Raw genomic sequence first — 13802 nt, forward strand, 5'->3', positions numbered from 1 at the left:
GTCTGCATGGTCAGAGCTCCATCTTCTAGCCAGTAGGGGTCTTCTTTTCTATCCTTCACCACTCTACGGAAGTGTGATCCAATCAAAGTTCCTCTCCCGAATTCATATTAATTAAGTTTGGTAGCCATCCATCACGCTCGCTTGTTAGGGTTGGAAAAACCAAATAATTTTTAATTTCTTAGATTAGATGAAAGCTGGTTGAATAATCAAATAATTTAAGGATAAAAAATTCAAGTAGGAAGAAAAATTCTTCAATTATAAGATTTGCTGCTCATTAAATATTCTAAAGGACTTTGGTCTTACATCAGTATTACTTCCATCGCTTAATATTTTATTATCCTAATACAATGAATATTTCAAAAAACTTCTCCTTGGAGGTTGGTAACACATATTAAACCATGCGAATAAAATAGATAGTATAACAAGGAATGACTTCCTGTACGAGTCCTTGAAACAGGTTTCTTCTACTCTTTTATCATTTTCTTCATGCAAATTTCTGCCTTCCATGAACAACACAATCTAAATTAGAAGGATCAGGTGATAATATCAGAAGCACCCACAATCTCACACATACCCCCAGTCATAATCCTCATGCATGCAAGGAAACAACGATCTCGGACGATGAACTGATCACTGAAGGCTGTTGGCGTTTAAGACAAGATAGCGAGCGCATCTGTCATCTCAGTAAACAGGAAAAGAGAAGAGAGAACTCTGAATCATCGGAACATCAAAGTTGTGCACTAAAAAGGATAAATGAACTGAGCTAAAGGCAGCTCGCTAAGACAGGAGGATGCAACTAATGCCACGAGAAGGGAAGAGTCTGGCACGTTGCATCAGAAGAACCTTCACCTAAAACATGAAATATATTCTGGCAATTAATCTCAGCATCACTAGCACGATCAGAAACCAAAACGGTTCCTGTATGCTGGCCCTCCATCCCAGCACAGGAAAATCCGGTTGGCGTCACGTTTTCAGACGCCTGCGACCGAAAGTACTGCATGAGACTGCCATACTGCAAACATGAAACGATGGGCTGACCCGTAGGGATCCGATCAGCTAGTGGCATCATATGGCTTAGGTTTATATCTGAAGTCTGAGTTGGAGATGACAGAAGAGAGAGAGCACAATCGGAGTTGAAGACTCGGGTTAGCCCTTCGTTAAACATCTTGCTGTTGCATCCGCTGCTTCCAGAGGGTGTGTTTGTACTAAGATTCAGCTGATCTACAGAAACTTGTGGTGTCGATTTGATATCCAGCACAGTCTTGCTATCTTGAAAGAAAGGCATTTGCCTTCTTTCTTTGCTGATGCTGTAAGAGGAGTTTGGAAAATGTTGGTGGTGGTTGATGAATTGTGAAGGAGCATATAGGGTACCGTCCTCGGTTTTGACCATTCTAGCCCAGTTAGACTCCGGTGCAGCAACTGGAAATATTTGAGGATAAGCAGCAGAAAACCCTGTCATTGTAAAAAAAAAAAAGAATTGATTTGGATCATAATAAATCTAGAGAAGATTCAACATCTTCAAAACAATGGATATACATATTCACTTAATAAAGGTCTAGAAAGGTAACTGAAAGACTTAGCAAGTCTCTAGAAAAATTTCAGGCATACTGTTGAATCAGAGATAAATGATGCCGAATATTTAATTTAATATGAACAGCAACAAGCCAATGACACACTGAGTCAGTCATTTGTCTGCTTTTCCAATGTCATGGATTAATTAACTGTTAATTTTAACTCTTCTATTCAGCAAAATATCATTAAAAATACAAAACTAATCCACTTGAGGCAAGATCAAGTGACTGAAACCTTCAGGAAAGAGAATGGTTTAATTATGGCATTGGAGGTAGTTAATAGTTAAATAGAAAAATGTGATGTGGTATTAACACTAGTAGGAAGAAACACATTATCTAAGTTGCCTAAGGCCAAAATATGTGTACCAAATTTTAATTTGTTGCAAGCTAGTTACAGAATTTCCAAGTGCTTCGCTTTGGACAAAGAGTAAAACCTTGGTGATCTAGAAACAAGCTCCCAGAATTTACTGAATCTGGCTGGGGTTTCCTTCGACGTCTATTATGCCCATCGAGACGTTTCCTACAACTTCGTTTAGCCTCATCAAATTCCTCTAGCAAATGAAATCTGTAGAGATAAGAGGGGAGAATACTGAAATTTTTTGAAAGATGCAGCAGAATATGATAACAGTGAAGGAATAAGCACCAAGAAAATGAGAATTTTATTTAAAAAACTTCAACAGAACCAAACTGGTAAAGACCAAAAGTAATGCTGGATTGGTTTATTAATAGACATGAAAAAATGTGCAATTGACATCCTCGTTAGACACAAACCCATTCACATTACACACCATGATAAAGAAAGGAAGTCATGCTGATAAAAAGTGAAAATCTGTCCAACGACAGAGTGAAGAGAGCAGTTTGGAGATAATATACATATTCAATCTAGATAAGTATAACAAAGTTTCATGGACATTTAAGATGGAAAATTCATCTATATGTTAATGCCAGTGAAATCAGATAAGTAAGAACTGTCTTACTGTGAGGAAAACAAGAAAAAGAAAAGAAAAAAACTGCAACACAAGTGATTCTAGTACACATCGAAAAGAGTAAGCACAACATATTAATTGAGGGGATTGATTTCAACTAGTAATGAACTGCTTGATTAAAGAATTGGAGAACTTAACTAAAAAGGTTATGGAGTTTTCTAAATTATTTTTGTTTTTGTAATTCTTGAATTGAATTAGTTACTGGAAATATTATATACAACTTTAATTTTCATAAGAAAAAAAATACATGTCTTTTAAATGTTCCAATCAAAATAAAATGAAGGGATGCTTTCGGACATGCCCTCATGTTGCCCTTATGATTCCAAGCATTTAAATGTATGCCTGATTTTTCATATCATTGCCATGTTACTTATGATACTCGTAATGGTATCCTGATTGAAACATAACAAGGGCATATGTGAAATTATGAGTGGAGGGACATACAAAATTGCACATAAAAGAAACATATAAGTCTTAAGCTTGGCCGATGTGCTGAGGCAGGAGTGGCCATGGTCTGTGATTTATTTTCCTCTCATGGGAATCTAGTGGAATTAAATGATCAATATTTTATAGACATAGCTTTTGTGGATCCACATACTTGATGGATCCAAGTTAAAAGGAGACAAAAAGGCTAGCAGAGGGGAAAAGTTCTACAGTCTACACTTTATAGACAAGAGGAGGAAGAAGTAATAATCCTCTAGAAGGGGATACTTCTAGTGATCACTCATTGCCAAATTCCACAAATCACTCATGATTAAACTCACATAATAGCCATAAAAAATTATATCAAGATGACATTAGGTTCAAGGGATTTGATCATGACAGTTGGAATTGGAATGGGAAATTCTGATTCTTACTGATTGGTTGGGAAGAATTAGATTTCACTTTCATTCACTTGGGAGTTGAAAATTTCAATCTCCAAATAACAGAGTGGAATTTTCATTTCAATTACAAAAACTTGAAAAAAAATTCAATGGTGCACAGTACCTTCATTTATATACTAAACGACACTGATTCAAACATATCTTTCCTTATATCCTGTTATACATTAATCTAAATTAGTTATTTAAGCATATTACTTGTTATATCCTTATAAACAAGCCTTTGTTATTGGGTACCTCTGTCATATATATATATATATATATATATATATATAACAGAATATCATTATGATCAGTTTAATAAAATCAGATCTCAGTACTTGCATAGAATGTGAAGCAAAAGTTTCCAAAACTGGTCACTTATTTTCCTTAAATGGTCACTCCCTATTGGATGTCAATATACATTATTCTAACCATCCTACATTGCCCTCCATAAGGAAAGAGCATGCTAGTAGTAAATATAATAAATATCTATCAATACTTTATCTATATTTAGTAATTCAATTAAAAAAGATGAAAATGAAATAAAACATAAACTCAAATTTTAACATATTAGAAATTAAAATTAACAAACAACATAAACAAATAAATAATTTGATAAAGCAGATATAAGTTTCAAAGCTCCTCCAAAGGATGTTAAATATTTGGTACTATACCCGTTCTTAACAACTATCAAACTTGTACGGCGCTAAGGTATTGGATTGTAAATTAACTTGTACTAATCAATATATTGAGTAAAATAATAAAAATAAAAATATTAGTCGAATATTCAACAATACCGAGTTACATGGTCTGTTGTCATCTCTTGGTCAGACTAGTATGTATGGACCATTACTTTAACATGCTCCTGTACATATTTCAATTTTGATTCTAGATATGTGAGGGACATTGACAATAGGAACTATGCTTCCAGTATCTTTTAATTATATTCTGATAACAAACCAAACACCACCTATGATCAGAGCCCAATGATTCTTTTCCTAACAAAACACAAGTTTTATATAGGTTATTTAAGAGTGTGCCATGCACTTTATTTAGAAAAATAAAACACCTAAATTAAAAATGTATATAATCAAATACAATAAACTATATATTCAACCAAAATTTAGAGCATTTAGGAACGTCTACTTTTCAACAATCCCCAACAAAATCTAAAACATATAGTGAACCAAGGGCATTTAACATCGAGCAATAGTTGAAGGTGTCTTCAGTAATCAGAACATTAAATGTTTCTACAAAAAAGAAACCAAAATATAAGTTGAAAGAAAAGCATTCTTTTACCTCAAACCAACAGTTGAACAAAATCTGATAGTAGCATCTAGTTGGTGATTAATAGGGTGGGTAAACTTTGATAATTTTGGTAGAAACAGTTAATGTTCTAAGTACAAAAGAAACCTTCATGATAGTTTATTCTATTAGATTTTATTGGGGATTGTTGAAAAATAGACATTCCTGGATGCTCTAAACTCATCTTTAGTCTCCAATGCATCCAGATAAAATGATTAAAGACAAAAAGGTGAAGAAAAAGAAGATATGGCAGATATTGTGTCTACAATGAAGTGAGAATTTAGTTTTCAGGAGAGTAAACAAACAACATGAAAAAGCAAAGGACAAGAAGGACAGACAAAAGGCAATGACTTGTTGAAAGCACAAAGAAATTCCATGTTTGGCGAGGAAAGAAAATACAATTTGAAGTTTTACTAATAAGACAGATTCATCATCACATATGACAACTAACCAAAACTTTTTACAAGACTAGTTAGAAAACATAGAGGCACTAAGATATGTAATTGCACAATCTAACAAATATTAGTCAATAATGAACTCAACAAAAAGCTTGTAACTCGATGAAAAGACTAAACTCAGGGATAATCATAATGAAGCACCAATAACAAGCCCAAACTATTGAGGAAAACAAGAAAACCAAGCACACAAATGAGTATAAGAAATATGCAACAATCAACTAACATAATACATCTAAGAAAAAATATTACAGTGTCTTAGTGTTTCACAAAAAAAGGGTTAACCTTAAAACCCCATAAAGAAGAATGTTAAAAGAAGTCCAGATGTCGCATTAGTAGAGCAAACAGTATGATACCTAAATAGTCTAATTATGTAGGGGGTCCTAGAAGATCAGCAGTGACAGTGGCACCTTTTACTTAATCAACAGGAAATACATAACATTTGCATACAAGTAAACTATAAATCATTTATAGAAGAAGAAATGACCACATCATATAAGAATGAAGAAGGTCAAAACCATAAGAAATGGATGGCCAACACGAAACTTGAGAAAGAGGTGCATTCAGGTAAAGGATTGACAACCAATTGCAGTATCCAAAAGCAAGAAACTACTTCAGTAACAAGCATTCAGATATACCAAATAGCAAAATGGTTAGCCCCGCAAATCTTAATAGGGGTCGCAACACAAATGAAACAAAACAAAATTCGATAACTCAGATAGAAAACAAAATGGTTAGTCCTGGAAATCATAATAGGAATTGCGGCAAAATTGAAGCAAAACAGAACTTGAAATGTACAAGGGAGAGCTCCTGTTCTATTACCTACTGCACTGCTGGCAGAAGCGCTGTTCTTGCCCGCGGACCATCACCAGTGGGGTCTTGGAGTGCACCTCGCAGACCTTATGGCGCCGGTGATACTCCCTGCAGTTACTAAGATCAGCCGTGCAGCCGTCGACCAAGCACGAGACGCTGCGGCAGCCATTCACAGGGGCTCGCGGCCTCTTCGGTGGACCAGAGGGAGACACCGTCGACGTTGCCACAGTGGGTTGTTCGGTGCACTTGTGTGATGACCCAAAGTCTCCCAGTCCCCCAAGCTTCAGATCGACTGAGAAATCCACCCCAGTCGACCGGCACCCGAGGCCGCCACCGCTGGGACCGACCACTACCGAGCCGATGCTTAGCTCGGCATCACGGTCCAGTTCTGCCAGGTTCCATGGAGGCGTCCTGAGATCCCAGTCCATGAAAGCAACCTGTCCGAGGCCTCTATTTCACCTCTATACCCTCCTCTCTTTCTTCTTTTTGTTATCTTTCGTATTGGTACCTTCCCTGTCGCTGTCGTTTCACAGACCCTTTTTCTCGCCGGTCCATCACAGAACACAGCCAATAATAAACGTTTCCTTCCACGAATGCCACCATGGAGTTGCCCAAGCAAGGGAAACGCAACCGGTGAAGGAGATGGCGATCGGGGGAAGGACATACGAGAACCTACATACAAACACGGACAGAAGAATCATCTAGAAGGTCAACAAAGATAGAAGAAATAATAATAATAATAATAATAATAATAATAATAATAATAATAAATAATAATAACACAGCGAATTCCTGAAAAAGAAATCCAAACTTTGGGATGCGTAGCGTCCATTAAAATTTTCACAGAGCAATTTTTCTTGAAATAACCATTAAAAATTTATTAAATTTGAGACGCTATGTGAAAAAATATAATTAAAAATAATTATTTTTTTCAAAATAATAATAAAACATATAAATACATAAAATATGTAAAAAAATAAATAAAGATAATAATAATAATAATAATAATATTATTATTATTATTATTATTGAAAGTACACAAGAGTATCCCAGAACAGATAGACCAACGGCAACACAAGATCTAACAATCCGCTTCAGGAAATCTGTATCTTCTAAAACAGCTTAAAGCACATGAAAAGAATAAAAAGGTAGACATGGCATGCAGGAATAGATAGACGGCATCCCGAAATCAAAGCATTAGGAAGCTTATGGGATAGGCCGCAAACCAAGCAAGCAGTCAAGTACCAGAAAACAACACCTTGTAAAAGCAGAATAAACAGAGGACGGAGGAGATGATGAAGGTCGGGCAATCTGAGGCGGCTATGTGGACTCTAAAGCAAAAGCATGAACCAACAAGCGAGCAGACAGCTGCACGCTGGTCAGTACTTACAGACTACTGCAGAAGAAGACGGACGGATGTGGTTTGGAGCATTCCGACCATTCAATTCCTGACATTGATTCCAAAGAGGACAATCTATGTGCAGCGAAAAGGGCAACCGATTGCGTAGGCTAAGTTTACTCTAAACAAAAAAAAAAAAAAAAGTTGCGTAGGCTAAGCATCCTCACAAACGCTGTTCACCTCATCAAGCACCTACACCAGCTTCAACAAAGCAGCAGACAGGCATCGGGGGGCTTGTGTCAACAATTATTGGTTACATATATATATATATATACATGTATATATATATATATATATATATATATATACATATATATATATATGCATATATTGGTTATTTATATATATATATGTATATATATGTATATATGTATATATATATATGTATATATATATATATATACATATATATATATATATATACATATATATACATATATATATATACATATATATACATACATATATACATATATATATATATACATATATATATAAATATATACATATGTATATACATATGTACATGTACATATCTATATATATATAGTGTTGGAAGATCCAATAATATGTTGGAAGAGGATAACATATCGAAAGCTTTAACAAAGTATCGAAAGAAATGATTGCTGATTTGAAACCTTATTTGAAAATAATTTTAAGCTCCATTTAAGCTAAATTAGTCCTATGTTAGGTTAAGATTGAATTAGACTAAATTAGGTTTAAATTTGGGTTGGATTTGTCACACCCCCTGAATTTAATTCTCATTCAGGAGGTGTGAACCTAACTCAAAATTGATAATATTATAATTCAACAAACAATCCATGATCCAAACACACGTTTGAGGCCATTAAGAAACCGTTCAAGTCAAAATTCATCTATATAATCTACGATTCATAAAACCTGTGTAATTTATAATCATGCTTCATATCACTTAATAATTTATAAAATCCCAACTCAACTGAATCATAACCATATCATAAATCCATAAGTATGGGAATCGATGCAATCACAAAACCAACATGTACCACGTGTTTATATCATTACATAATTTAAATTTAACATTCCCAAAATTTCGATATGAGAAGTACTTTTCAAATATTTACAAGATAGATCAATCCAGATTTGTCGTTAATATTTTATTACATATAAAATATACTTATAGATCAACCACCTTTCAACTACGAAAGATTTGTCTCAAAAATCTTCTAGCCTTCTACTGCCTTAGCCAAATTTAAACATTTTAGCGAGCAACAAGCTATCCTAAAAAAAAAATTAAATAGCAATGGAGTGAGCATATAAAGCTCAGCAAGCGACTAATATATCCATGACAAAAAGTACAGTTTCAAACAAATAAGGTTTCAAAATACAAGGCAGAGATACAAGAGTTCAAAGATAGCCACTCGTCGAATGTAGAATTACAATGTCATTTTGTTCGAAGCATGTTTTATTCATAACAAGGGAGTAAAGGCTAATTGGAGCATATCATTGGTATAAGAAGTATATTCATAATATATGAAATATTTCAAAGCATATCAAAGACATATAAATACCCATTTAGTACCAATAACTAAATTGTCATTAGGTCTCAGAATAATTTTCTATACCTTATTTCTCTCAAATTGGTTCACCTCTTCTTGCATTGCAATACCCCATGAATTATCTTTCAAGGCTTCGTCAATACATTTTGGTTCAATTTGAGAAAGAAAAGTGGCATTGACATAAAAATTTTTAAAAGAAGAACGAGTTTGAACAGCCTTCGATGTGTCACTTATGATTAGCTCCTTAGGATGAGTATCTACAAACTTCCATTCCTTAGGCAAGGATGTTTCAGAAGAACATGTATCCAAGTTCCTAATTGGAGAAGAGGTTTTATTCAAATTCAAAGTATCAAAATTAAGATCATCATCAAAATCGTTTTTCTTAAATTCAAAAACTTCATTAAGGACAATATGAATAGACTATTATATAATCAAGTTTCTTTTATTAAAGACATAAAAGACTTTAGAAATTGAAGAACAACCAAGAAAAATACCTTTATTAGATTTTGTATCAAACTTTCCTAAAGTATCTTTTTCATTCAAGATAAAATATTTACAACCGAAAACTTTAAAATAAGAAACATTAGGTTTTTTTGTTATTCAATAATTTATAAGGAGTTTTGGAAAGTAATGGTCTTACTAGAATCCTTTTCATGACATATTATGTCGTATTAACGACTTCGACCCAAAAATATTTGGGTAGACTATGTTTGTTCAACATGGTTCTTACCATTTCTTGTAAACTCCTATTTTTTCTTTCTACTACATTTTGTTAAGGATTTCTAGGAAGAGAAATTATGGTTTTATCCATTAGATTCATAAAAGTTTTAGAAATCATGATTTTAAAATTCACCACCGTGATCACTCCGAATTGATTAAATCATAAAGCCTTTTTTCATTTTGAATAAGTTTATAAAACATAGAAAAATACTTAAAGCAATCACTTTTGTATGTATGAAGTATGTCCAAGTGTACATACTATAATCGTCTATAATTACAAATGCGTATTTGCTACCTCCTAGGTTTGTTGTATCAATTGGTCCAAAAAAATCCATTTGGATCAATTACAATAGTCTAGAGGTGCTTATTTGATTCTTTGATTTGAAACTATATTTTATTTGTTTTCCTAGTTGACATGCATCACATATATTATCTTTAACAAACTTAATGTTAGGAATACCTCTTACAAGTTCTTTAGATGAGATTTGAGAGAATAGTTTCATGGTAGCATGACCTAATCTCCTATGCCAAAGCCAAGCATCGTCATTCAAAACCGAAAAACATATTTCATTATAAAGATTATCAATGTCAATAGTGTATACATTATTTTGTTTTAGGGCAATCATAGATGTGTGTTTATATGATTTTTCAATAATGCACGCATTAGATTAAAATCTAATGATGTATCCTTTATCACACAATTGACTAATACTCAAAAAAATATACTTTAAGCCATCAACCAATAATACATCTTCAATCAAAAAGTTAGATTTGTTACCTATGATTCCTTTGTCAATGATTTTATCCTTGTTGTTGTCTCCGAAGGTGACATGCCCTTCGGCTAGGCTAGTGAACTTAGAGAATTTAGATGGATCTCTAGTCATGTGCCTTGAGCATCCACTATCAAAGTACCATCTCTTGCTCTTAGCTTGTAATGGTAAATATTTCTATAAAAAAGGGTGATTTGTAGGTATTCATTTGACCTTGATGCCTAAAAAATCGATCTACTCAATTTATCATTTTGCATAGAGTTCTTTATGGTTCCTTTAGGAACCCAAATCAATTTGCGTGGACTATATCTCTTAAATGAACATTTATAAGCAACATGTCTGAGTTTGCAACAAAAGTTGCATTTGGTGTAGGGTGATACATGCAAGGTAGGGCATTTAATAAAGGTGGTTAGATTTTGGTGAGAGCTACTCACAAATCTGATTCTGCCTCTTCTATGAACGTGACCCTTATTGGCATAAATCATGTTCAAGGACTTGCTACCAATCTTAAACTTTTCTAGAGTTTCTTGGAGTAATAAGTTATCCTTCTCAAGTGCCTCTAAGTGTTCACTCTTAGTGTACGGAGGCAATGAAGGATTATCATACTTATGTTTTTAAAATTCATTATTTAAAAAGCATACTCCTTTTTCAAAGAATTATATTTTTTGCTCATTATTACATTCATCGAACAAATAATGAAAAGCACTTAAAAACTCATTGAAAGATTTGCATCTAATGAACCACTTATCTCATCTTTGATAGCCATTAGTACATAGTTGGCGATTTTCTTGTTGCTTTGTTCTTTGTCTTCGAAATTGCTCGAATCATCCTACGTTGCTTTGAGCGCCTTCTTCTTCTTTGGTAGTTTCTTCTTCACTTGGGGACATTCGCTTTTTAAATATCCTGGCTTCTTACAATCGTAGCATATAACTTGTTCTTTCTTAGGTTCAATTTTATTTTTAGTGTCATTTTTAGATTTATTTCTTTTTATGAATTTTCTAAACTTCTTATCAAGAGTGCCAAGTCATCATCATAGTCCTCATCATTTGAACTTCCTTTCAAGTGGTTTTTATGAGTTCTTCGTACCATATCCTTCTTGTTCTTTGGAAGATTGTTCTTAAGCTCTTTATGAGCATTGCAAGTCTCTCATAGGTCATTAACGACCTGATAAGTTCTTCGATAGAGAAATTATTCAAATCCTTGGCCTCTTGAGTGGCCGTTACTTTAGGGTCTCAACTCTTTGGAAGGAATCTCAATATTTTATTAACGAGTTCAAAGTAAGAAAAATTTTTACTAAGCGCTTTTGGACCATTGGCGACATCCGTAAACCGAGTGTACATGTCTCCAATGGTCTCACTTGGTTTCATCCAAAATAATTCATAAAAATAGACTAAAAGATTTATTTTAGGCTCCTTTACTCTACTAGTGCCTTCATGAGTGATTTCGAATGTGTGTGCCAAATATTGAAAGCCATTTCAAAAATAGACACCCGATTGAACTCATTTTTATCTAAAGTGCAAAACAAGGTATTCATAGCCTTAGAATTTAAAGAGAAAGTCTTCTTCTCCAACTCATTCTAATTGTTCATCAGAAGAGAAGACTTTTGAAAGCTATTTTCCATAATGTTTCATAACTCAAAATCCATAAAAATTAGAAAAATCCTCATTCTAGTTTTCCAATAGGTGTAATCCATCCCATTGAACATGGGTGGACGTGTGATTGAGTGACCCTCTTGGTTGCCAACAAACGCTATCTCTCTTGGGTTTCAAACCAAAATGAGAGTGACCTCACACTGATACCAATTGTTAGGATCAAGAATGACATTAGGGGGGGGGGCGTGAATTAGTGCAGCAGATAAAAATGATAAATTTAAACAACTTCAAAAAACTTCATGCGATAAAACTCTTAGTTCGATGAAATCATTTTGAAAAGATGTTTGACTCGAATAAGTTTGTAAGTGAGTAGAGAGGAAGGGATTGGACAGTTTGCAATGAAGTAAAGTAGAATGCAGCAAAAGTAAAGTACACACCAAGAAGAGAATATGCCAATTTTATAGTAGTTCAGTCGTCCGATCTACATCCACTGTCAACACCTCCTCCAATGAGGTCATCGGTTTCCACTATTGATATTTCTTGAAGGGCAAAGATCAATCACCCATTTATAGAACTTTCACAAGTGGCTCACTCTCCTTTTACAAACTTGCACACTTAGAAACGATGGAGGTGAACTCTCAACTTTTGCAAGCTATTTCACTATAGTTTCAGTTCAGTTCTTATCACTTCTCTGTGTTTACCAACTAAGAAGTAAGGAGGATTTATAGCCCTCAATTGGATTCAGAATTGGAGCCAAAAAGTATCACATCCTCGATTTTCAGGGTACTAGCAGTACTACCGTCATTATTGGGCAATACTACCACGTGACACTCTAACATTAGGCAGTACCATCACCCAGTCTAGCTGTACTATCGCTTGACAGAGCCTCGGAGATAGGGCTCTAGTGGTACCACTGCCTGACAAGGCAGTACCACCGCTTGGCAACATTAACTGTTGATGGTACTACTACCTAATCGGGATGGTACCATAACCCATACCTCCTAGGAGGCTAAGCTTTAAGCGGTGCCACCGCTTGGCAAGACTCCAAGTGGCTGAGTGGGCCTTTTATCCGACCCAACTTAGCCTTGTTTTGGGCCCAATTAGCCCTTAATTGAGTTAGTGGGATTACCTCCCAATCCTAACCCTAATTATGTGCTAACTTCGATTTTTAAGGCATATAATAAACAAAACAAGTCTGGTAAGTCTAGGTTTCTTCTAGGAGCTTCGTACGATCTTCCGACGAACTTCCAACGATCTCTCGACAATCTTCTAATGGACTCTTGGTAAGCTCCTGGACTTTATAATGATATTCTTGACTAGTTCCGACAAGCTTCTTTGGCAAGCTCCTTGACATCTCAGCCAATTCCGGCGGCACTTCTGACGAACCTTCGGACTCCTGACGAACTCTCCAACTCCCAACGAATTCTCGATCATGACACCGGTATTTCGTTTGCTTTATGCCTTGATCGCTATCATAGTTAATCATACACACTTTTCTCAACATATAGATTGGATCAAACAATTTACCAATTGATTTCATCATCAAAATTCGAGATTCAACACATATCTGTTAGGATCAAGAGCACTAAGAGGGTGGGGGGTGAATTAGTGTAGCGGAAAACTTTCTGCGATTAAAACGAAACTACGTTCGAACGATAAAAATGATTTCTGTGTGAAAGCTGATTCTAAGAAAGATGATGTTAAAGTCAATCTATGAAGGCGGTTTGCAGCTATGATGAAAACCAGAATATAGGCGCAAACTGAAATACGATGTTCGTACGAAGAAACTG

General features: G+C 34.7%; 1 protein-coding gene across 1 annotated transcript; it reads right to left on the reverse strand.

Annotated features, from left to right (window-relative positions):
• Positions 1-617: 617 nt before the first annotated feature.
• On the reverse strand, positions 618-6656 carry LOC103973461 (squamosa promoter-binding-like protein 16). The gene is made up of 3 exons (XM_009388035.3): positions 6003-6656; positions 2006-2136; positions 618-1452 (listed from the first exon to the last, which is right to left on the reverse strand). Exons 1-3 carry the CDS (start codon positions 6419-6421, stop codon positions 797-799), a joined length of 1206 nt encoding a protein of 401 aa, XP_009386310.1. The 5' UTR covers positions 6422-6656; the 3' UTR covers positions 618-796.
• Between the last annotated feature and the right edge of the window lie 7146 nt (positions 6657-13802).

This window comes from Musa acuminata, chromosome BXJ3-8 (assembly GCF_036884655.1).
Source record: "Musa acuminata AAA Group cultivar baxijiao chromosome BXJ3-8, Cavendish_Baxijiao_AAA, whole genome shotgun sequence".
Classification (NCBI taxonomy): Eukaryota; Viridiplantae; Streptophyta; class Magnoliopsida; order Zingiberales; family Musaceae; genus Musa; species Musa acuminata.

Excerpts from the sequence above, each read along its gene's own strand:
- LOC103973461 (XM_009388035.3), bottom strand. The coding sequence starts at position 6,421 with ATGGACTGGGATCTCAGGACGCCTCCATGGAACCTGGCAGAACTGGAC. Across the intron at positions 2,137-6,002 it reads TTCTGCCAGCAGTGCAGTAG|ATTTCATTTGCTAGAGGAAT; the intron begins GTAATAGAACAG and ends TTATCTCTACAG. Across the intron at positions 1,453-2,005 it reads CTTGTTTCTAGATCACCAAG|GGTTTTCTGCTGCTTATCCT; the intron begins GTTTTACTCTTT and ends TTACAATGACAG.